Source organism: Anastrepha obliqua, chromosome 4, assembly GCF_027943255.1.
Source record: "Anastrepha obliqua isolate idAnaObli1 chromosome 4, idAnaObli1_1.0, whole genome shotgun sequence".
NCBI lineage: Eukaryota > Metazoa > Arthropoda > Insecta > Diptera > Tephritidae > Anastrepha > Anastrepha obliqua.
This window is the reverse complement of record NC_072895.1, coordinates 102,229,544-102,253,492: the sequence shown is the minus strand read 5'-3', so window position 1 is coordinate 102,253,492 and position 23,949 is coordinate 102,229,544. Positions and strand designations below refer to the sequence as shown.

The following is a 23,949-nucleotide window of genomic DNA, read 5'->3' as shown; positions in this document are numbered from 1 at the left end:
GATGACATATGGAAAAAATAAATTTTTTGTTTTTTGGTAGAACTGTTATAAGCTTACATGGCAAATTTCAGCGTGATATGTCACATAGTTTGTTTTCTGTGCTACTGTAAACAAGTCAAGCTATTTTTGCCATATGTCATCCGCGGGCCGTTTTATTGATAACATCTCGTTCATATTTGAGTAGAAGGTATCGCTTAAAGACCAAAGGCAAAAATGTTCTACATAGCGCAGGGCAGTCACAGAGTAGATAGCTTGCATTTGTATTCCTAAAGAATTTTTGACGAAAAAAATGCTTCTATTACTTTCTGTTATAAAGAATATATGTCAACAATCAACTAAATTCATGAAACGAAGGTAGTTTTTATAAGAATTACTATTTTAGGAATAAGAACCAAGAATTATTGAATTTACCCAAACGAGAATTTACATACTTAGATTTAAATTTATATTTTTAAACTACGATTGATTACAATAAAAAAATACATATTTTTTAATTTAATTTAAAGTCCATATAACAAAAGGCCATGACACCAAACATAAGAGCCAATAGTAACGAAAGTTCATAAGCAACAAAGATGTCAAATTGGTGGTACGAGTAGCTTATGATAGTACCAAGTAGTTCACACATTTGCTTAATTGACGTTTCCGCATAATAATTACATATAAATTTACCATCAACTTGTATGCTGGTTGAGAAATAAATTAAAGAAGTAGAAGAATTCAATTATGAAGAGCAAAAAAGTCCATCAATTAGTTTAGCATAATTTTTTTAAGCTTCTACCCGTAATTTATTTTAATACGAAATCCACTTGTCTAGCAGCATTGTTTTTATTTACAAGACCGAAGTAAAGCTACTTAGCAAAGCATTATAAGAACAGTTTAATTTCCTTGCTCTAAAGTTTTCATTAAACATTTATACTTTCCTCTCTGTCTTTAATTTAAACAGGTGCGCGCCAAGAGCAGGACATATTTGTGCGACTCATCGATTCGGTGACAAAGCAGGTAAGTCTTTTTAAACTAGAAAGAAAAAAAAAACAATAAAAACAAAAAAAAACTAGAATAGAATAAAAAAAGCAATGGCTACTTCGAAGAAAGAATTTGCAATCAATTACTTTGGCATTTGCCATTTGCTGCTTTTTCCCAGTTTTTTTTTTTTTTTCAAACTGTATACCAGTAAGAGCCTTTCAGCAGGAGAGAAAAAAATTATAAAAAAATCACATATGCATTTTCATGTGTGCATGCGTGTGTATGTGAATTCGAACATAAGTTGCGTTCAAAATTGATTGTCACAGTTAATTAAGTGCGTCCATGGTACACACCAATAAATTGAGTTGTCAAACATGCAGCAAAAACAGCCTTCTAATAGGGGTGTTGCCGCGCGTTGGCACCAGTACTGCCACCAGTACTGCAACTCGTACACATGCACACGCACGCATTACTCTTAGAACCCACTACCCCTTTTCTTTGTGCCGCTCTCTTCCTCTCTCTACGACCACATCACAGTAACGCATGTAGACACATTTAGTGAGCCCCATTTGTTCTACTGTGCCTGGGTGAACTCCTTTTTGCTCATTTGCTACAGGTCGCCTCGGAACGCCTACACATCATTGGTGTGTCCAGGCACAGATGAGCGGCGTCTGTGTGCTTACGAAACGCATTGAAATGCAAACGCAGCATTTAGCGTTTAGAAAAACTGTCTACCACTTCTTGTAAAGTACTAAAGGACTTGTGCCATATGTCTGGTTTTTAATGCTTTTATTTAACGATTTCGCTTGTTGTTGTTTGGAGTGTGTGAAACGAAAATAAAGCACAGCACAAAAAATAAATTTGAAAAAACAAACAAAATGTGCGTGAAGTACTTTGCTCCTTGCATACATTTGTATGTATGTATGAATGAATGAATGAATGAGTGACTGCCGGAGAATTGCTCCTTTTTCAAGGATAATTAATTTCCTGACTGACTAAATTTTTATTGGTGATAGACAATGCCTAACGCATCGTTGCAAGCGTCCAAAAATCGATTTCATTGAAGAAGTGTTTTCCTAATGACAAGCGTTTGGGAATCAAGGAAGAAGTAAAAAAATTCTAGGTTTTAAAGACTCAATATTTTTTTAATCCAGTTGAAAGAATAAATAATACATTTCATGCTAATGTTGCGTCACCAAGGCTTCAAAAAGCAGAGAGCATAGAGTTAGCAAGTGATGAGTGCAAGGTGGCTCAAAATTAATCATCCTATTGGAAGATTTCTAATTTTTGCAAATGGCGTCGTTCGTTAATCATATTTGACTCTCGTAAACTAGACAGCTGCAGTGTACAACAAACAGTCAAGCTATGGAACGCGTAAAGGTCAAAATAAGGATTTCCATCACTCAAAATTATTTTTTTATTTAGCAAAAGAGTTATTCAAAAACAAATAGGATGATTAATCTTCCACCACCCGGTACTTCATGTTTTCACGGTGCTTAGAAAAAATCTTTTCATTGGAACATAAGATTTCCATATGCCCCTTCCTTTTTTATACAGAGTTTTCGAGCAATGGTTCTTGACTGAGCCTACGCAACTGAGGCCATCGAAATTCCAACTTCATACTGAATAATTCCACAAACATTTTGAATGACTAAGCGAAGCATCTACATACCATCCCCGACCAAAGCCTTTAAATTTTAAACTTAAATGTCAGAATACTTATACAATATATTCTAGCCTATTTGGGTGGACTTGGCCAAGGTGACACTTTTGGCGCCACTGGTAATTTCAGCCAATGTTTTATAGATGTCCGATCAGCTCTGGCTTTATTAATTCAATAAATGAGAGTAACAATGCAATATTGTAGATTTTTAATATATATACATAGAAGCTGACCAACTTTATTTAGAGATTTTTGAAGTTTTTGCCTGCATGCCAAGATTCCTAAACTGAAGTTGAGGCCTAACAAATGACGAAATTAATTTCCAACCGCAGCTCAATTGGATGCACATGAATTTTGAAATTGTCTTAAATACAAAATCAAAGCAAAATCCCCAAAATTTTGAGGAAGATGTACAGGTAGTAATAATTTCCAATTGTGTATGTAGAAAGTTTGCGCAAGGACTCACGTTTTATTACTTAAAAGCTGCTCTATAGAGCAATCTGCATATGCAGATTTACTGTATTTTCACATGTTGCAACCTAGCTGCGCAAAACACCTTAAGTACTTGTACTTTTATGACAAATCCCAAATTCAAGCGCCACATAAGCACATATATATTTATCTACTTACATACATATGTATACCATATATGTAACGGGTGATCAATCATGAGGTGCTTTTTTCAATAGTTAAAAAAAAAACAAAAATGTAAATTATGTTCAAAACCTTTATTTATCATTTGAAAGGACATTCTTTGACATTTACTTTTTGAATATGACTTCATTCAAATGTTGGCCGCAACTACGCTTAAGGTGGTCCATTCTGAAGGTCCAATTTTCAATCACTCGTTCGAGCTTTTCGACTGGTATGTCGTGAATAACACGCGTAATGTTGGCTTCCAGAGCTTCAATCGTAGCTGGTTTATCAGCATAGACCTTGGAATTCACGAATCCCCAAAGAAAAAAGTCCAAAGGTGTGATATCACAAGATCTTGGTGGCCAACTCACAGGTCCTAAACGTGAAATCAGCTGCTCTCCGAAATGACTTCTCAATAAAGTCATTGTTTCACGAGCTGTATGGCAAGTGGCTCCGTCTTGTTGAAACCAAATGTCGTAGAGATCATTAGATTCAATTTCAGGTAGCAAAAAGTCCGATATCATGGTACGGTAGCGAGCACCATTCACAGTTACGTTACGGCCATCATCATTTTTGAAAAAATATGGACCGATGATTCCACCAGCCCATAAACCACACCAGACCGTTGTTTTCTCTGGGTGTAAAGGTAGCTCTTGAACCTGTTCTGGTTGCTCTTCATCCCAAATACGGCAATTTTGCTTATTGACGTAACCATTGAGCCAGAAATGTGCCTCATCGCTGAACAAAATTTTGCTCGAAAACAGCGGATCTTCTTCAATCTTTTCAAGAGCCCAATCAGCAAAACGGTGACGTGCAGGAAGGTCATTTGGCTTTAGTTCTTGTACGAGCTGTATTTTGTGTGCTTTTAAATGAAGATCCTTCCGTAAAATTGACCAAGTTGTTCCATACGACAGTCCAAGTTGCTGAGAACGGTGCCGAATCGATTCATCGCGGTTTTCACGTACACTCTCTGCTACTGCCGCTATATTCTCAATGCTTCTTGCTGGACGTGGTCTATTCGGTCGAGAATTATCCACCAATGAATATTCGGATTCAAATTTGTTGATGGTATGTCGAATAGTGTTTAAGGCAGGCCGATTATGTTGACCATAATGCGGTCTAAGCGCACGAAAAACATTTGTCACAGAACGCTGATTTTCATAATACAGTTGAACAATTTGTAGACGCTGTTGCGGTGTGAGTCTTTCCATGATGAAATGCCAAACGCTGTTCAACAAATCCACGATGACAGTTTGCCACAACTCGCGCGCGATCTGTAAAAAAAACGCAAATGAAAAAAACTCCTCTTAATTGATCACCCGTTATGTATGTGTCTTAATATACTTGTATAAGCGCTCAATTTAAATTATTTATATGCGCTCATTTCACTCTCTATATGAGTTTTTCATATCAATGTATTTCTCACTTACACACCTATACGAAAGCAATCAAAGAGCCACTTTACTTCATGATAAATTATCTTTCAACGCGTTAATTAAGCGATAAAATAAATTTGCATGTCAACAAATTTCTGAGTAGTCACTCGTACATACCGCGAAAACGAATCACAACATTGGTCGGCCGATTGGTTGAAAGGCTGGTCGGGCTGGTCGAAACGGATGCACTGATTCGTAAACAAATGAATACGAGAATGAGCACCTACGTTGGAAAAAGCCCTTATACAAATAAATATTTATACTTATACATACATCGCATTCATGATCATCACTTTGACCACTTACATACACGAATATATAAGTACATATATACAAACACATACATCCATGTGTGTAATGCGTTAAAGCATTTTTGCAAATTTCCACGTTGTTATCGTTTGGCAATTAAATTTATCGGTCGGCCATTACAATGCAAGTGCAAACACAGCTACATATTTATTTATTACACGCACACTTTGTAACACGTACATATATGATGGTGTGTGTGCTCATATACGCAATAAAAGAAGGTGGACCAAGCAGAACGCTTAAAATCCAAGCAAATTTAATATTTTTAAACTTAATTTAAAATAGAATAAAATAAAATAAAATAAAATAAAATAAAATAAAATAAAATAAAATAAAATAAAATAAAATAAAATAAAATAAAATAAAATAAAATAAAATAAAATAAAATAAAATAAAATAAAACGAAACAAAATTAAATAAAATAAAGTAAAATAAAATAAAATAAAGTAAATTGTACAATAAATTAAAAGAAATATTATAAAATAAAGTCAATTAAATTAAATTATAGTGAAAGAACATAAATACAAAAAATGTAAATAAAATAAAATGCCAAAAAATTTTCATAAAATGAAATAAAATAAGTCAATTAATTAAAATAAGATGGTAAGCTAAAATTAAAAAAGAACAAGCAATAACAAGATAAGATAAAAAACTTTATCAAAGTGAATTGACCGAGATGAAATAAAATAAATAAAATTAAAGTAAAATTAGGAAAATAAAATATAATCAAATAAAATTAGATAAAAAAAGGAGAACAATATAAAATAAAAAAGTAAAATTAAAGCAAGTAAAATTAAAGCGAAATTAGAAAAACAAAATAAAATAAAATTAGATTCAAGTAAAGCAACATATAATTAATTAAATCAAATAAAATACAATACAATGGGAAATAAAAGAAAGTACCAAAAATATAAGCAAAATAAAATGTATTAAAAAATAAAATAAAATAAAATAAAACATAATAGAAAAACAAAGTGAAATACAAAAAATTTTAAATTAAATAGAAAACAATAAAAAACAAAATAAGGTACAAAAAATATAAGCAAATAACGTTTTAAGATTAAACATTATACATTAAAAAAATAAGATAAAATATATCAGATTTTACAAAGAAAGTAAGATACAAAAATTTAAATAAAAATAAATACAATAAAAAACTAAATCAGGTACCAAAAATTTTAATTAAATAAAATTCAATCAAAATGTATGATAAAATAAAATTCCATTACATTAATCTAAAGTAAAATAAGAAAATAATAAAATAAAATAAAATAGGTAAATTAAATTAAGTTAATATAAAAGTAGAAAAATAAAATTAAATTCAAATTCAATTAAATTAAAATGCACTAAAAGAACTATAACACAAAAACTTTAAATAAAATAAAATGCAATAAAAAGCAAAATAAGTTATAAAAAAATTTTAATAAAATAGTAAAACTTAAGCGACATATAATACAATAAAGACATAAGATAAAACAAAGTAAACTTATTTAAAATAAAATTAGACAAATAACAAAATAAAATAAAATAACAAAATAAAATATACAAAATTTAAATAAAATAAAGTACAATAAAAAAATAAGATAACAAAAAATTATATAAAATAAAGTAGATTACTTTACAATAAAGTAAAATTAAATTTAAACCAAATAGGATACAAAAATTTAAATAAAATAAAATACAAAAAAAGCTAAAATAACATAAAACAAATAAAATTCCCTCATCGGGTGATGAAAAATCGGCTCGTAATTTTCGAGAGGTAATTACAGTTAATATTTCGTGACAGTTTGAGGTAAATTTTGGACTAGCATCGTTGGCGTATCAGTATTTCTATCAGAATTCCCATCGTAGGCAAAATATTAAAAGTTAAAAAACTTGCATTGTTTGAGTATATTTTCATAGGGAAACAAGCAAATTTAATGTATTCATAACCAGAGAATATGTATTTCAAGATATTCCTGATACTATTTTTATTAAAATTAATTTTTCTTCATTATATTTAATACTACAGAATACTTTAATCCCACACATTTTCCTTAAGTTTTGTTGTTGTTATTTGAAAAGGAATACTCTGTCGACGGAAAAACATTTTACCAAGCTTGTTTGTGTATAATTTTGTAAAAAAAGCAAACAAAAAAACATAAATATCCTGATGGCAAAAAATGTCATGACATGTTGCACGTCCGGTACTCAGTGATAAGAATTTAATTAAATTTTGGGTAAACTCAAAACCATTTCTTAAGCGTCGCCAATGCACAGCATTCCAAAATTAGTAGCATTGAAATATTTCCTCAAGTGCGCTGATATCGTCATTTGAATTTTTGACAGTCAAAACTACATACTTCTGTTTTTGTCCCGTGCGAATGCTTTGATTTTTTGTAATTATCTTGAGAACGAAAAATTTCCCAAAATCAATTTCAGCACCAATTATGTGACTAATTAAGAGCTATAAATTAAGTCTATTGTCAAAATAAAAAGCGTTTTAGATGACAGTTTTTTCAGCTTGAATTTCTACGATAGTCACGTTCGACATGATTGAGATGTCCATATGTTTCTGAAATATACATATTACAGATACCAAACCTAGATAGTGTAAAGCTGCAATTTGGTCAACCAGAAGTCTTTGCTACTACCACTAGCACAAGGTGGCGCAAAACTAATAAACCTATCAGAAAATTTCTAATTTTTGCCGAAGTGGTACGTCAATCATATTTGACACTTGTGAATTTGACAGCTCCAATATATACGTACAAACATACAAGCAATGGAGCACTTAAAAGTCAAAATATTTTTTTAGGGAAAAAAGTTATTCAAACAAAAACTTGATGATTAATTTTGCGACATCTGCTGGCTGTAAGACTTATTAGGTGTTTTATTCGAAATTGAAAATTCCTAGCTCAAAAATTCTGTGTCTCGAAGACTTACTTACCAATTAAATAAAATTTTCGGAAACCTGTATTATTTTGTTGCTATCCATACAAAATTTATTTTTTATTGTTTGTGTGACTGCTTCATGCCATAAGTACTAAGATCACCTGCTTCGTTAATCTTGTCTTCCATAATCTTGTCTCTTTCTCTTCATAGTGGTTTATTCAGCCTCTTTCTGGTCGTTCCTTTTCATTTCAAGGCAAAACCAAAAAGTACACGCGCCTTTTATTGCATTCGAAAAATATTGAATGCCAATTTTTGGCGACTTTATTGGCTGACTTGGCAACTGTACGAATGGCGTCTGCTGTGCGGACAGTACGCTCGAACACGGCGGTGGGGCGCCAAAATGATACGCGAAAAATGCGAAAACTCGTAAAGTGTCTCACTTAAACGGGCAGATAAAGCGGCCAAAAGCTATAAATATGTGAAAAATGGGCAAGCGGATAAACATACTTACACACATACAGACATGCACATACCCATAGTCGTTTATGAATATATTTCGCATGGAGTAAAGCGCATTTGGTCACTTTAAACGTTACATTTATGTATCAAAAATACGCTGGTGTGTGTATATATACATATGTATGGATAGATAAGTGTACCTATGTATAATATTTGTGTATGTATGTATCTTACTGGTTCATATATAAATATATAGATATGTAGTCGTATGTATATAAAATCGACATATGCGGTGAATATCAAAAATATGCACGTCGTTAGCGCTCACTCACCCACCAATACTCCTTGTCAGCCCGGCCTTCAGCAAGCCTTCCTTGCCCATGATACAATATTTCAGACACTTATCTGGGCAAATTAATCGGCGCTTTTTCAGCGCGAGTTTCAGATTTCACTTTTGAAAAATAATGCGTGAAATCGAGATTAGCTGATTTGATTGGGCAAGCGCCAGTTGCCAGCTGAATTGTGCATAGAAAAGCCATAGAATGTAAGGCTTGTAACGAGAGGGAGAGAGGGGGTGGCGGGAAAATGCGTGCGCGTACGTTGTAATATATAAGTAAGTGTATGTGTGTGTATTGCCGCTTTTGTGAAAATTTTTGAAAATTACCCGCAAATGCATGAAATATGAGTATAATCGCCATTTGGCATTGTTACTGCTATTACCGCTGCACTTTAGTGTTACTGTGTATTGCTGTTGTTGGGCATTGCGACAAAAATAACTGACAACAAAAATGAGCAGCAAACAATCCCAATTATGCGCATATTCTCCTCGTACCAAAGTGTTGTTGGTGAGCTTAGGGCGCAAAAATGCAGGAACCTAACCCTAATTATTATCTGATTGAATTGAGTTACGAAGGAGAGGCTAATGTTGATTATTTTACTTTTGGTAGTGCCGAGCCAAAGGGTGGAAGATGGTAGTGAAGTGTGCATGCATGAATATCCATATCGATCGTTTGCTGGGAAAACCTCATACTGAAAAAATCCGGCTTTAAATTTTTCTTTATTACGCCTTCCTAAGTAAGAGTAGTAAATAAACATTTGTCTCTAATGAAGTGCTGTTAATGCTTATAGATACCCTGTAATTTTTTAAGAGTGAAAGAAAAGCTGGCGTCCAATTCGATTACATTTTTTTATATTAGTCGCGTTGAATAATACAAAAATTTGTTATTCCTAATTTCTGTAAGTAGGGCTCGTTGACGCAAAAAATTTGTCCTTCACTCAAACACTGAGAGAGCAAAGTGACAGTTCGATGCAAGAGAGACCTTCATTTTATGTCAGCATAAAATATCCTACTCGAAAATATATGTTGTGAAAGTAAGAATGATAGAAACCACATTGCGCCTATTAGAGAGAGCGTGACGTCACATTGGTGCAATTGTTGCCAACCCTTTGACCTTCGCAATAAATTGAGTGCTTTTTTATACCCAAAATGCGAAAAATTTTGAGTTTGTTTCTTCTTCTAATTTAAAGCTACAAAAACTGTAAGTTAAAAAAATGTATAAATTTAAAGAAAGGCTAAAAAAAACACACTTGCATTTAAAGCTTATGCCGAGAAGATTTCAGTGCCATTGAAAATTTGTTGATCCTTATGAAGTTTGATGTTGATGCTTCTTCAAATTAGGCTCCACTGGAAGCAATACACATGTGCCAACGATTAGTCCAGTCATCAAAGCACCTTTTAAATGCGTTTCAAGAGATCTTCTTCAGCTCCTTCAGCGAATTCTCCTTAATGGCCTCTGCCTCTATCGACTCAAAGTGGCATCCGCGGAGTGGCAATTTAAGTTTTGGGAAGAAGAAAAAGTCACAGGGGCTAAATCCGGTGTATACGGTGGTTATTCCATGATATTTGTCGAGTGTTTGGTCAAAAAAGTGTTCATAATATAAGCCTTGTGAGTCGGTGCGTTATCATGGTGAAAGATTCATGAGTTTTCTTTCCACAAATTGAGCCATTTCCCACGCACATTCTCTCTCAAACATCGCATAACGTCCAAATAATATTCTTTATTCACAACACCAGGATAATCAAAGAAAACGAGTAGCATGACTTTCACGTTTGACCGACATTGACGTGGTTTTTTGGGCTTCAGCTCATGTGGATAGCGCCATTCAGTCGCCTGTTGACTGGTTTGCATGTTCAAACTCATATAGGCACGTCTCATCAAGTGTTATGATGCGCTGGATAAACGTTGGGTCGAAATTCACTTGTTCAAGCATGTCTTCAGCGACTTTCTTCCAATGAATTGAAAAGAAATTCAACTCTCTTGGAACGAGTCGAGCAGCCATGCGTCTCATACCCAATTGATGGTGTAAAATGTTGCGAATTGATTCTTGAGATACGCTAAGGTCGCGAGCTACCTCCTTCAAACTTAAATGATTGTTTTCCAACAGTTGTCGACGTTTTCATCTGTTGAAGACGTTGATGGGCCACCATCTTCCACGACTTTCGGCCATCTGCAAAAGGCCTATACCACTCGTAGACCCGTGTTTTTGATAAAACAAACTCGCCTTAAGCTTTCTGCAACATTTTCAATGATTCGGCAAACGAAATCCCGTTCAAAACACAAAATTTAAGACAAATTCTTTGCTCGATAATTTTATCCATAGTGAAAATCGCAGAGCACACATGCGGTTGGCTGATATAACTAAATGCCAAAAACGCGCTAATTGACAGATTACGCCCAAATTCTGCGACACTATAGAGGACAGTTGTACTAACATTCTAGCAAACCAAATTTAGACAAATGTGTAACGCGTGTTTTTTAAATGAACAATTCCCGATATTTTTTAACAGAATGCAAAACTTTTTTATACATTTTTAAAAGCTTTTGAATTTACTGAATACGAATTAGAATCATAGAGCTGTATTCTGTTATTTAGTCTTCAAAACAGCCTATTGTACATAACCATAACACAATAAAGACAATTTGACAGGCATGCAAAGTTCTTCAAGTAATTCAATAAAAATTTGATATTTGCTTTTCTTTAAAAGTGCTCATCTCAATTAAGTGCTCCTCATTTAGTCCCCTCCCGTTTGGGTGCCATATTCGCTTGAGTACTCATTGTACTTTAACTAACGGCATTTATACTGAATATCATTTCAAGAAATCCGTTGAAGTTCAACTCATTTAAGCAGATCTCTTTTAAGTGCTTTGCTCTCTTAAGTGTAATTTCTTACACTTCACCAAAAATTCAAAATGCAGCAGCGCTCAATAATACGTTCTTTGTTAACTCTTAATAACACCCATTGCTAATAAAGAAACCAATGAAACACAAAAATTTATGTAAAATAATCTTATCTGGTAAAGCGAATGATTAGCGGTTTTAGGCTCGAAGCGATTTTAACATATTCTCAAACTTTAAATGGGTAAGAACCTCACCTTTCTTGATATGAGGGTTGAGGTTATGATACAATGGGCCCAGCGCCGTAGCTGAAGCGCGTGTCGGAACGCAGCAGAATTGATATGAAAGTTACATTTAGATATAATTTCGGCGCATCCAATTTGCATATTCTACAGAAATAAGTAACTCTCACACTTTAGATAAAAAAACACAGATGTCTGTAGGCGCGCACACTTATGCACACATACATGCATGGACATGTTAATCATATGCATACGATATGCTATGTCCTATGTACTCACGGCATACACAAAAGGATTTTACAACCCCGTAAACTATGTAACCTGACAGACTCTTTGCAACGCAATAAACATTTCGGGATAAAAATATTTGCAACAAAAATGTAAGCTTTATTCCGTTTTGCTGCCTTGAATAACTTTTTGCTTCTTTGCCTATTGCGCTACAAGGTTTTTATGCATTTTTTCTAAGAGATAACGGATGCGTAATGCAAACTCGCCTCATCTCCCGGTTTTCACACACACACACATATGCACACACACACACACGGAGTAGCAGTTCTTCACATAGTAAGTGAGTACCTGCAGTAGCTCTATAATTTCTTCTATATCAGATGTAATTTCAAATCCCACCTAATCCGATCAAATGATTGCGCTTTTCCTGTTCTAAAATTGCTGCCCTTGCCTCAAACAAAGCCTACAGGCAGCACTCTGTTCTTGCCCTTTCATGACTGCTGCTCTGACCTCACAGTCGTGTGCGCTACTATCGCTTGTCAACGGGTGTCACGTGCGTGCGTGTTGTGAGAGGTGGGGGCGGGGGTGAACGCAAATATTGAAATCAGCCGCCTCTTTGTAATAGTTTTCTAGTGCAGTGCATTGCAAGTATGTTCTTCTCCACATAAAAGACCACTTGCATTAAAACACACATACATATGCATGCAGATAAGAAAACATAAATTATACAAAAGTATGCACCAGCGCCCTTCTAGGCTGCGTAAGTGAATACTTAGCCACATAAAAATGGACTTAAGAAGCTGATGTTTATTTTGTGTTATTTTGATTCGTTCTTCTGAGAGATACTTAATCGGCGGAAGATTACTGCTAATAAACGTTGGTTGTACGCAAGTCATGCCTGGAAAGAGCAAGACTGTTCAGGCATAAAATGTTATCAGAGGAGGTTTAGCAGCACGAAACGAGGTGTAGTAAGGCGCAGAACTAAATAATCAGGCAGTTTCCGAGCCAAACTTTCATTTAATCTCCATGATCGAATTATATCAAGCGGATCAAGCGCTGAAGGTGCCAAAACTATTTAAATAAAATTCCGTTTTTTTAGAACTAAAACTTTACTCAATTACGACATTTCATTAACAGATGTAAATTTTTTAAGAGAAATTTTTTTCTGCGAGTATATTTATTACTTACAGCGATGTACATAAGCAAATTTCGATACACAGAAAAAAGAAAATTCTGAAAAAGTAATTAAGAACAATCAAAATGCGCTAAAAATGCCGTCACCGACTTTGTTAGCAGATCTGTTCATTCACAATGTCTAAATGCTATTGAAATAGAGAATAAAAAGTGTTGCATATCTTAAGGAGAAGTGTGGAATTACTTGCTATTTTAGTTTTTATAGACTTCTATGATCTTTTTATGCAGATTTTCTCTGCGAAGATCTCTGGTGAAATTTTCCGAGGTATAATTTTTTAGAATATTTTAACCCTCTAGCGACCTTCAATTGCACCGTTTTTCAAACTTTTCCAAAAAAGCGTCAAAACTATCCTACTTTGGGTAGCTTATAAGTTCAAATATTCTACAAAAATATTCCCCGTGAAATTCTACTGCATACATCCAAACTACGTATTTCGCACAGATAAGTATTTTAAACGTTTTTCCGTTTTTTCGAAAAGCGTTCAGGTACACAGATTAAAAATTAATTGGGCTGCACCAAAAATTTGACTCGGGAATGCTAGAAGCTTTGAGGGTTTTGATTTTCATTTCATCCAAAATTATTTTCACTCCGCGCAAAGAAAATTACCCTAAAATTGCTGCACAGTGTAGTGCTCCTAATTGCTGATGATAACGTCGAAATACATTAAGGTTCCTCATGCTTTTCCGAGGCCTATAGTTCCCGATTGATTATAACTATTTCAGTTGCTTGTACGAAATTTTAGCTCAATTTTATTTTTATATTTTTTAATAGCAAATAAATTTGCACCTCAGATTAGGAAGGGACATTATTTGTGCCGGAGATAGAATAGGGTTGTTCAATAGGTGCGCTTCAACTTTTTTCCGATAGGGGGGGCGAACGACGCAGTATTTTTTATTTTTCGCTTGTCATTAGTAAACTTCATTAGTATACATTTCATCATGGAACGCTACACACTTGAGCAACGATTGCAAATCGTGCAAATTTTTTATGAAAATAATCGTTCTGTTGCTGCTACTTTAAGAGCATTACGGCCATTTTACGGTCCATTTAACAAGCCGTCCCGTTTTGGGGTTATGTGAAGTCATTGGTCTACAGTAACAAGCCGGCGACGATTTGTGAGCTCAGAGCCAATATTGAACGCGAAATTGCTGGAATTTCGGCCGATTTATGCAAAAGAGTGGTCGAAAATTGGGTTCAACGATTGGACTTCGTAAAACGTGCACGCGGTGGTCATGCAAAAGAAATCGAATTTCATACTTAAATGTATATGTTCAAACTCGATAATAAAAAAAAAAATTAGTTAAAAAAGTCAAACCGTTTGTGTTTTATTCAAAAAAGTTCAAAAGTTGAAGCGCTCTTACTGAAAAACCCATTACTTACTTTTTAATAATACGTTGTCTATTGGGTCATAACATACGACCATTCCTCCAATATATGGATGTTTTTAAAAGCTTTATTACTACTCCCTTAGAACGATAAATATTTTGGATGAGCTCGGAGTTACACCACCCAGGTGAGTGAGAGAGCAGAGGGTAAGATCAGGCCTCACAACATTAATTTCAGAAACAAAAGAGGCAATTATATCTGAAGGATTCAGTTGACTAATAATTCATATTCTGTAATTATTGAATTTGAAAGGCACTGCAACATTTTGTGCAATTGGAGCTCTCAGTTTTCCCTTACTTGTGCTTTGGTGAATTCAATGTAAGGCTTCGGACAATGAGACGCGATCCGGTGGTCTTTCTCTGTACACCCATTTCAGCAAAATCATGTCAATGGCTTTGATGTTTATGGCTCTCAGTGTGTTATGAGCATTGTGTCATTCATCCGCTATTTTCTATGCTACATAGGTGTGAGATCACAGCTTGTTGGTGTGCTTGATTTTTGGTCATAATATAGGGAAAAAATCGAAGTAATGCCGCTTCAAAAGCAATCTTAGTCATGTAGTTGCTTTCTTTCATGGCGGCCACCGTAGCAGAATGACCATTCGGAAACGGACCGCTTCGTATATCCGTCATTCGATGCCACAGGACAGATGGCCACGGTATTCTTTCCGGAAGTCTATGCCATCTTGAATATGGCATACTGGGTAATTGAGAAAATGCGGCGAGGTAGCAGTATTGGAATTTGTAGTGACAGTCAAGTTGCACTGAAAGCCCTTTCTAACCCCCTCTACTCTTCGAAGTTAGTCGGTAAATGTGAGATAAAACTGAACAGGGAACGAGTTAGCTGATAAACTGGTTAATAAAGGCTCTGCAAGTATGCCTCTAGGCCCTAAACCCTTTCTTGATGTCAATCTCGCATCAATTCAACTATGGATTGACGACTTCATGAGGTCTACCCATAGAGCAGGTTGATCTGGGTTGAGCTCGTGCAGAGTAGGCAAGCGCTTTGTGAAAGAACCAAACAGAAAAATAGCGACTTTTCTCCTAAAACTCGCAGAAGGGACCTGAGAGTACTGGTGGGTGTAATCACAGGGGAGGATGTCGACACTGCAGATCATTTTCTCTGTAGCTGTTCGGTGTTTTCCAGAATCAGACTTAGGGTATTGGGTTGCGATTAACTGAGTATGGAGAAAGTTCATACTCTTCCTCTTCCGGATCTCTTAAGACTCATCATTGAATCCAAGAGATTTGTGCAAGAGTGACCGCAAACTAATTTTTCCATTTTACCGCCCACATTTTATCTTTCCTATCTCTCTATTCTTTGTACTGAAATCTATACGCGTGTAGTACAATGGTCTCTTAACTAAGTGGTTGGACTTGTCCAATCCCCCACAAATCTAATCTAATCTAAAATATCCGGCATGAAACACCAAATGATAAAAAATGAGAAAAATTAGTTTCTAACAGCGATCGTCCCTCGGCAGGCAATGGCAAACCTCCGAATTTACGTCTACCATGAAAAATATCTTACAAAAAGTTATCTGCCGTTCGGAGGCGGTATAAAACTGTAGGTTGTTCCATTTGTTGAAAACCATCAAAATGCACACCACAAATTCAAGGAGGAGCTCGACCAAATACCAAATAAGGAGTATAAGCGCCAATTATGTAAAGGGTTTTTCAATAAGGGCGGGTAGATGTTGAAATGGAATAAAATGGCGTTTGCTGTGTGGCACGTAGCGCCGTCCTGCTGGGACCACATGTCGTCTAGGTCCATATGGTTCAATATGTGCCATAAGAAATTGGTTATCATCGTTATGTAGCGCTCGCTGTTGACGGTGACCGCCTCACCAACGTCGTTTTCAAAAAAGTACGGACCAATGACGCCGCCGGCCCAAAATCCACACCAAACGGTAACTTTTTGAGGATGCATTATCACCTGGTGAACCTCGTGTGGATTGGTGTCGTCCCATATACGGCAATTTTGTTTGTTAACACAGCCATTCATCCAAAAATGTGCCTCGTCACTAAAGATGATTTTTCGCCCAAAACTGGGGTTCTCTTCCAAACGATTCGAAGCCCAGTCAGCGAACAAACGGCGTTGTCTATGGTCATCAACTTTGAGCTCCTGGGTCAGTTGGATCTTGTACGGGTGTAGGCCCAAGTCCCGACGAAAAATTCGGCAAGTTGAAGTCTGCGAAAGGCCAAGTTCTTGTGCACTGCGAGGAATAGACTGCCTCGGGTTCTGCTGTACACTTTCACGGACCGCGGCAATGTTCTCCGCTGATCTTGTGTTCCTTGAACGTACGGGTGTTGGCTGATTGTTTACTGACCCGGTCGTCTCAAATTTGGCCAACAAACGTTGAAGAGTCGACTTTGAAGGGCCACCACGTCTACCGAAAAATGGGCGCAATGCGCGCAACGTTTGCGTTAATGAACACTCATTTTGATAATAAAGTTTTGAACGTGCTGTTCAATCGTGTAACTTCCCATGATGATTTGGCATAAGCAACTGAATAATAAACAAAAGATTTGATAGATGTCACCAAAACAAAATGGCTGCCACAGGGCGCCAAAATCGACCCTCGCCAATTGAAAAACCCTATATATATATAAGTATATTTCTCTGCTTTCGGTGCTAAAGGAGCGGTCGAAAAGTGAAAAGGTTAGGAATTAACTTTGATTTTCTCTGTATCTTCTACCTTCCCACTCTCATCGAACCACCTCCATCCCCTATCCAAGTAGAGTTGGTTTTCATCTTAATTGGCCCTCTTTGATAGCCGGTTATAATCTGGCACCCTGGTTTATAATCCACTGTTCCTTTTCTTTATATCAACCCACTTAGATCAGGTTACCGCCACCAGCTGTCCATATAGAGTTGGTTTTCATCTCGTGCATTACCTTTCTTTGTATGCCTACTTTTTACCTCATTATCTTTATTGCTCGAGCTATTCACTAAGCTCATATTCGTTTCGTAATTCGAAGATAACCGTCGTTTATTGCGGTGTATTTGGTGACTTTGTGTCTTATAGCCACGCTCTTTGAAAATTAATAAGAAAAGCGCTTTCAATCGAATAATTCTTTCGGGACGTGCTTAGTAAAAAAATAAATAATAAATCAGACACTAATCATCATTGCCTGTCATCAGTTTCAGCCGATAGCGCTGGTCAGTCATCCATTCAACTTCACATCACTTTGTATCATTTAATGCGACACTTCCGATTTGTGTCACTTTGCTTCACCTCACTTTAAAACTGCTACACTTTAGCCGTGCTGCGAGCTCTCGAAAAAGTTCGCCTAGTGCATTTCTCTCCTTCCGCTTCTTCCATTTTCTCTCCACATACCTCTGCTGTCTCGCTGAATGGTTTAACAATTAAGCAAACAATTTGTTCAACTTTAGTTAAACGTTTTAGTCCAAAGGCTATATCCGTACAGATTGTTGCAATTTTGTTTTTTACAAAAGTGTATGCCAGCAGATTCACTACTCTACTCTGCTTCCGTTGTTGTGCTCATCATGGTCATATGTACTGAAAAACACTGAATGCCAGCAGCATGCCAGAAGGAAAAAGACCAAAAACAAATGCGTCCAACATCCAACTGGCATCCTTGTTTGTTGGTAGTGTTTGGTGTGGCATGCAGTTGCACGTTGCTTTGTTTTGTGTGTGTATTTTTTTTTTTCTTTTCATTTTGCTTTATTTCAGCAAATTCGTATTTAAATTCACAGTCAACCGGACATAGTCAGCTCCTTCCGCTCGCTTCCCCACCAATCAAGCCAGCCTTGCATCCGTTCTCTCTTCTTCCACTTCTCTTTGGCCTTCATGCGCCTACATAACGGTCCGTTGTCCCTGTTCAACAGTTTGTTTTAATTTCTTTGCTGTTAGTTGTATTTTTTTGTTATTTTTTTCTTTTGCTATACAGATAGCCCGACGTTCATATTTAATCAGCTACTGTTGGACTTGTGTGTTGCTTGTTTTTACTAGCTTTATTGCACCAACGCTAAACGATTGTGTTCTTTGTCGCTTGTTTAAACTTCCATAAGCACAAAAAATGCATAAAGTGATAAATCACTATCTAAGCAAAAGCAAGCAACCAACTTCTGCTAGCTTCTGCTTTCTGCCTTCTGCCTTCTCTCTCGTCGTTCGTCATCACACCAAAGCATTTCAGCAGTTATCCATACGAGGCGAGGAATGTTTACACACTGCAGTGCAAAGTCATAAAGTCTCCATTGCTCCACAGCTCCATCGCTCTGCGTCACCTCCTCTGCCCTCGTATACTACCGCCATGTCTGGCGGACTGCTTGTTCGCCTGCCTGCCCAAATCACTCGAATCATATGCTCCAGGCAACACTTTTACCCGTTAGTTGAGCGCTGTCGTAGTGTGGCCAATATTTGCGCAAATATTTGCCGCCTCTGTGCATTTTCCGCTAATCAGCCTACATACATACAACCCTCTCTCTCTTTCGCTCTTCCTCTCTCTTTCTATCTCTGTTTCTGTTCGTCTAATATTGTGCTTTTATTTGGCAATGCCTTGGCTATACGTTTTGTTCCAACATTTTGCGGCCAAGTCAGAGCTATTGTTTTGCCACATTCAACGGTGGCACACTGAGATGATCCATATCTTTGCCGCTTATGCTGCTTGTGTCCATATTGATTGATGGCTTTTAGTTTGTCGCAGATTTATTTCATCATCATCACTATTGTTGTCATCACTTATAACTTTTTGGCTCTTTGCAAAGTTGGTTGGAGACAAAAAGTGTGTTTGTCTTACGCTTGGCGGATTGTTGCTTCAAATGCGCACTGTTTTTTTGTTGTTTTTTTCATTCGGTTATTGCTTGACTGCATTTTTTGGATGTTTGTTAACTGTGTTATGCTCTGTGAATCAGCAAAAGTTTGGCATTTGTAATTGTTTGTTGAAATGTTTGACAAGAGGAGGATTCTGTGGAGTTCGCTGCTTTTGGTTTTTGTTCACACTGGTGGGATAATCCTTTTAACTGTTTCTCGCGTATAAAAAGTAGCTCATTTAGAAAAAGTCACTTTGATGGAATGTTTGTTCCAAGAATTCCTTAAGCCGTCGACGAGTAACATCAATTATGGAATTTCGGGCTAATTTTTTTGAGCTCAACTTGAATAGAAGTCAATATAGTTCCAGGGAATACGAATCTCTGTACCAAAAGCATTTTCACAGATTTTTTTCTTTATTTTTCCTGTTTTTAATCACTCACCTCTTAGTGGTGTGCACCTCCCCAATTAGTTTATTTTTAGCATTTCGCCAGCTTTGTTGATCAAAATATAAATTTATAATATATAATATATATATAGGCTTCTTCGATTCGTCACTTCACTACTCACTATGTTTGGGCTCAGTAACAACAAAGCTATCGAGCAAGATACGCCACTGCAGAGTATGGCCATGCTAATGATCACCTATGCCTCTCTGGTATGGTGGCCAAAAGCATACCAAACTAAGACTCAGACAACACTTAACATGGTATACAGAATAGCCCATCTGAGCGTAACGGGAACAATGCAAATCTGCCCCACAGCGGCTTTAGGAATCGTCACTGAACTCATTCCACGCTATCTTGTAGCCAAAGGGACGGCAGTCTGTGCAGCTCTAAGGCTTCCTAATCTATTCCATATCAAAGAAGGCAATCTTACAGCACATGAAAGAATTCTGGGTTCAATTATGAACTCTCCGTGCTTTACAGTCCCCGACAAGATGGAAAAGAAACTTGAATTCTCCAAGAAATTTAAAGTAGTCATTACTGACCGCTCAGCGTGGAGAAAAAATAAAATATCCTTAAAACAGGGCGCACAGGTATGGTTTACTGATGGGTCCAAAATCGAGGACGGTAGTGTCGGGGCTGGAATTGTCGTACCACACTTCAAATAAACAATTGCAATGGGGAAAACCACAACCATTTTCCAGACGAAGGTCCACGCTTTCGAGCTGTGTGCCAGAGAATATCTACGGAGCGGCACGCGCGGTGCCAATATTAACATTCTCTCTGACAGTCAAGCAGCTCTAAAATCGCTGGCTAGCTTCTCATTCCCATCAAGGTTGGTCTAGGAATGCTTTAAAGTCCTCAACACCCTACCATCAAGAAACTTTGTTACCTTGATGTGGGTTCCGGGACATGAGGGGCAACTTGCGGACCCTCCCTTCATAGGTCCTGAACCTTACTGCGGGGTAAATAACAGCTTCAAAAGTGTCTTTCTGTCTGAGCAGGAACAACGAGGTCTAATCGATTACTGGAGAGCCCAATCGGGCATGCGGTAATCGAAAAGACTCATAGATCCAGAACGGATAAAGGCAGAAGCAATCCTTAGCCTAACTGGAAGGTCATAAAACTTTACACCGAACGACTAACATGCCACTGTAAACTCAATTATCATATTATGAAAAAGATATAATAGTTGCGATAGAAAACGAATCCTGCAAACTTTACAAAGAGGCACAAGAAACAGCAGAACACGTTCTATACGAATGATCAGCAGTGACACGACGCAGACTAAATTACCTGGGGAATGGAACTATTGATCCAAATCTCCTGATAGAAATTAAGGGTACAGCTCTTTTAGAGTGTTCATCGTATTTGACATATGTGAGCTCAGTAGCTGCGTGTGCGTGTGAGTGCGTAGAGGATCTCCATAGCTCAAAATATTTTTTTTAATTTTGTATTTAATAAAAAAAATGTCAAAAACGAAGTTGGATGATTAATTTTGCGCCACCTTGTATTTACTGGCTGTCAATGAATAGAGTAAATATCAATGAATAATTTAACCATTGTCATTTTATTGATCGAATGTGTCTACTTTTTGGACACATGGTTTTTTCGTCTTTTTCTCTTCCCAGTCAACGAAAACAGCTCGATAAATTTACATAACTTTGTAGTCAGAAATTTGCTTGGAAACCAATTAGGGTTTGGTTATCTTACGAGGTTCGTTTGAAAAGTCCGTGCAAAAACAAGAGCAACTTCTTTATTTCGGGTAAACCGTTTTTTATTTTTCGACATAGTCTCCTTTCAGGCTTATACCCTGCGCCCAACGCTGTTCTAGTTTGTTGATCTCTTCCGAATAAAAGGATTTGTCCAAGTTTGAAAAATATCCATTCGTTTCTGCAATCTCCTTCTCGTTTGAATAAAATCTTTTTCCCGCTAACTGTTTCTTCAATAATGGGAACAATTAGCACTTCGATATATCCAAGGTAGCCAAGTCTGGAGAATAGAGGGGATGTGAAACGAGTTGGAACCTTATTTGCATTGATTTTTCGACCACAACTACTGAGGCGTCAGCTGGCGCGTTGTCGTGATGGAAAAGGAAAATTACCCGAGTTCCTCGACTTAAGGGGGGCCTCTTATCAGTGGCTTTTAGTGGCTTATCAGCGCATTTTAATTATCTTTATATAGATTATCAGTTTGAAACAATAACTTTCGTCGTTATTTTTTTATATCTTACACGCCATTTTCAAAAACATGGTTTTGGGAAAACGTGTTTCAAAGTTTTCAGAAGGTAGACAGATACTCACACGAGGGACGGTAAACAGGCCTGTAACTCCGAAAACGCTTTGAATTCCGCTATAAAATTTTGAGGTCATATTTTCCTATAATATATCTATCGATTGCAGAAAAACAAAAAATCGATTTTTTGAAGCCGACTGATAAGAGGCCCCCCTTAAACGAATGCCTAACACAAAGAAATAGGCCGACGTGGCCGTAACTTGGTATGTGTTCTTTCAAGAGATGCTATTTACTAAAAATAATTCTGACACGCCCCAGTAGTGCCACCATCACTTTGACTTTGCGTGGACTTTTCAAACGACTCTCGTAATTATAATTCCTTTATGTTAATTTCACCTCCGCATATCTACCCCTCTACTATACAAATTTTTGAATTATATATCTTCTAGTTTAAATACAAGAAATATCACAAAAATCAATTGAACACCTTTCCATTTTGATATTTGATATCGGTTCAAAAATGTCAGTTGAGTATCAAATACGGTTTACTTACAACAAGACTACAGCTATCAGCAGCAAATTAATAAACGCGCAACATTGGAAAAGCTGAAATCCAGAACAACGCCAAAAGGAAAACGCATAATTGAAAACAACTAAAAACCATTTGAGACATAGAATTAGGCAAAAATTGAAAATTCCGCAAAAACATCAAAATTCCATTAACCCAAAAAAATTTTGTTCTGGGAAAGTGAGAAAACAAGGGAAGAAGGATAAACTAATGATGTAAAAAAGATAACAAAAATGCGAAAATGTTAAATATAAGTGATTTTGGTTTTGTTAGAAAACATTTGCTGGTGTGAAAATTAGCAGAGACATTTGCTGCCGCCACACTTGCTTTAGAATATTTATTATTAGTTGCTGAAGATTGACACATGTGCCTGCGGATCTACTCGCACATAACTACTCTCCGTAGGTTGCTGCTGTGAGGTGACGCACTTCGGCTCGAGTGGGTTTTTGCATTTAGATTTTATTTTCCATTGCCTTCTCACTTTTACCTTAATTTCTAATTTATGCCAATTCATTGTCTTCAGCCATAACAATAACAAAAATACCATTTATAAAAAGAAAAACAAAATATTATGAAATTGACAAGACAAGATAATAAGGGATGATAGTTGTAAGCTGCCAGGATGTTCCTCCCCTTCACACACAAATGAAATGCAGACAGATAAATGTAATGTATGTCTTTATGGATGAGCCCTCGTCTCGTGCGGGCTTACAAAAATTAATTTCTGATTACCTTTTGCCGGTTTGATTTGAATGTGCTTCATATTTTCGCGTTTGCACCCCAGTGCTCGTGCAGAAACGCTAGTAAATTTTCATGATGTAAAAGTGTGCACATATGTTGCCAAAAGTACGTGGTGACTTACCCACTGACACTCGAGTAGTTTGGTTTTTTTTGTCAGCAACCAGCTCAGTTCGGCTGGTGTTTTTACGCAAACTGCGGCGCTGCGCAGTGGTCAAATAGTAGTGAAAAAGTGATCATATAAAATTCAGTTTCACACATCAATAAAATTGCAATGCTCGCTGCTGTTAAAATATTTAAATATTTTTTAAATCCCTCTTTTTTCAAAAGGGTTTCTAGGTTCCTTTACGCCCAATAATGAAAACAACAAAAGAAATTGTTATTCTCCTTGGAAGTCAATACACTTCTGCATTTCCTTGAACCAATTTTCAAAACACTTTTGCTACTCAGAATTGGATACCTCCAAAACGAGCTATTTAAAGTTCAACTTCAGCTTCTTTAGGCGTTGAAAAACGATGACCTCGCATTTTATTTTTGGTGTTCGCGAGCAATCATTAGGCACCAAATCATAGCTTTAAGGCGGATGATCCATTAATTTGATCTTTTGAGTGACATTT

The 23,949-nt window shown here is 36.4% G+C and overlaps 1 protein-coding gene across 2 annotated transcripts in view; it reads left to right on the top strand.

The window, feature by feature from the left end:
- Positions 1 to 23,949, top strand: part of LOC129244803 (transcription factor collier) — a 128,742-nt gene that overhangs the window by 26,065 nt on the left and 78,728 nt on the right. For both annotated transcript variants that reach the window (XM_054882652.1, XM_054882650.1), the window contains exon 3: positions 947 to 1,002. In XM_054882652.1, coding sequence (XP_054738627.1) covers positions 947 to 1,002 — 56 coding nt within the window. The remainder of the gene's footprint in view (positions 1 to 946; positions 1,003 to 23,949) is intronic.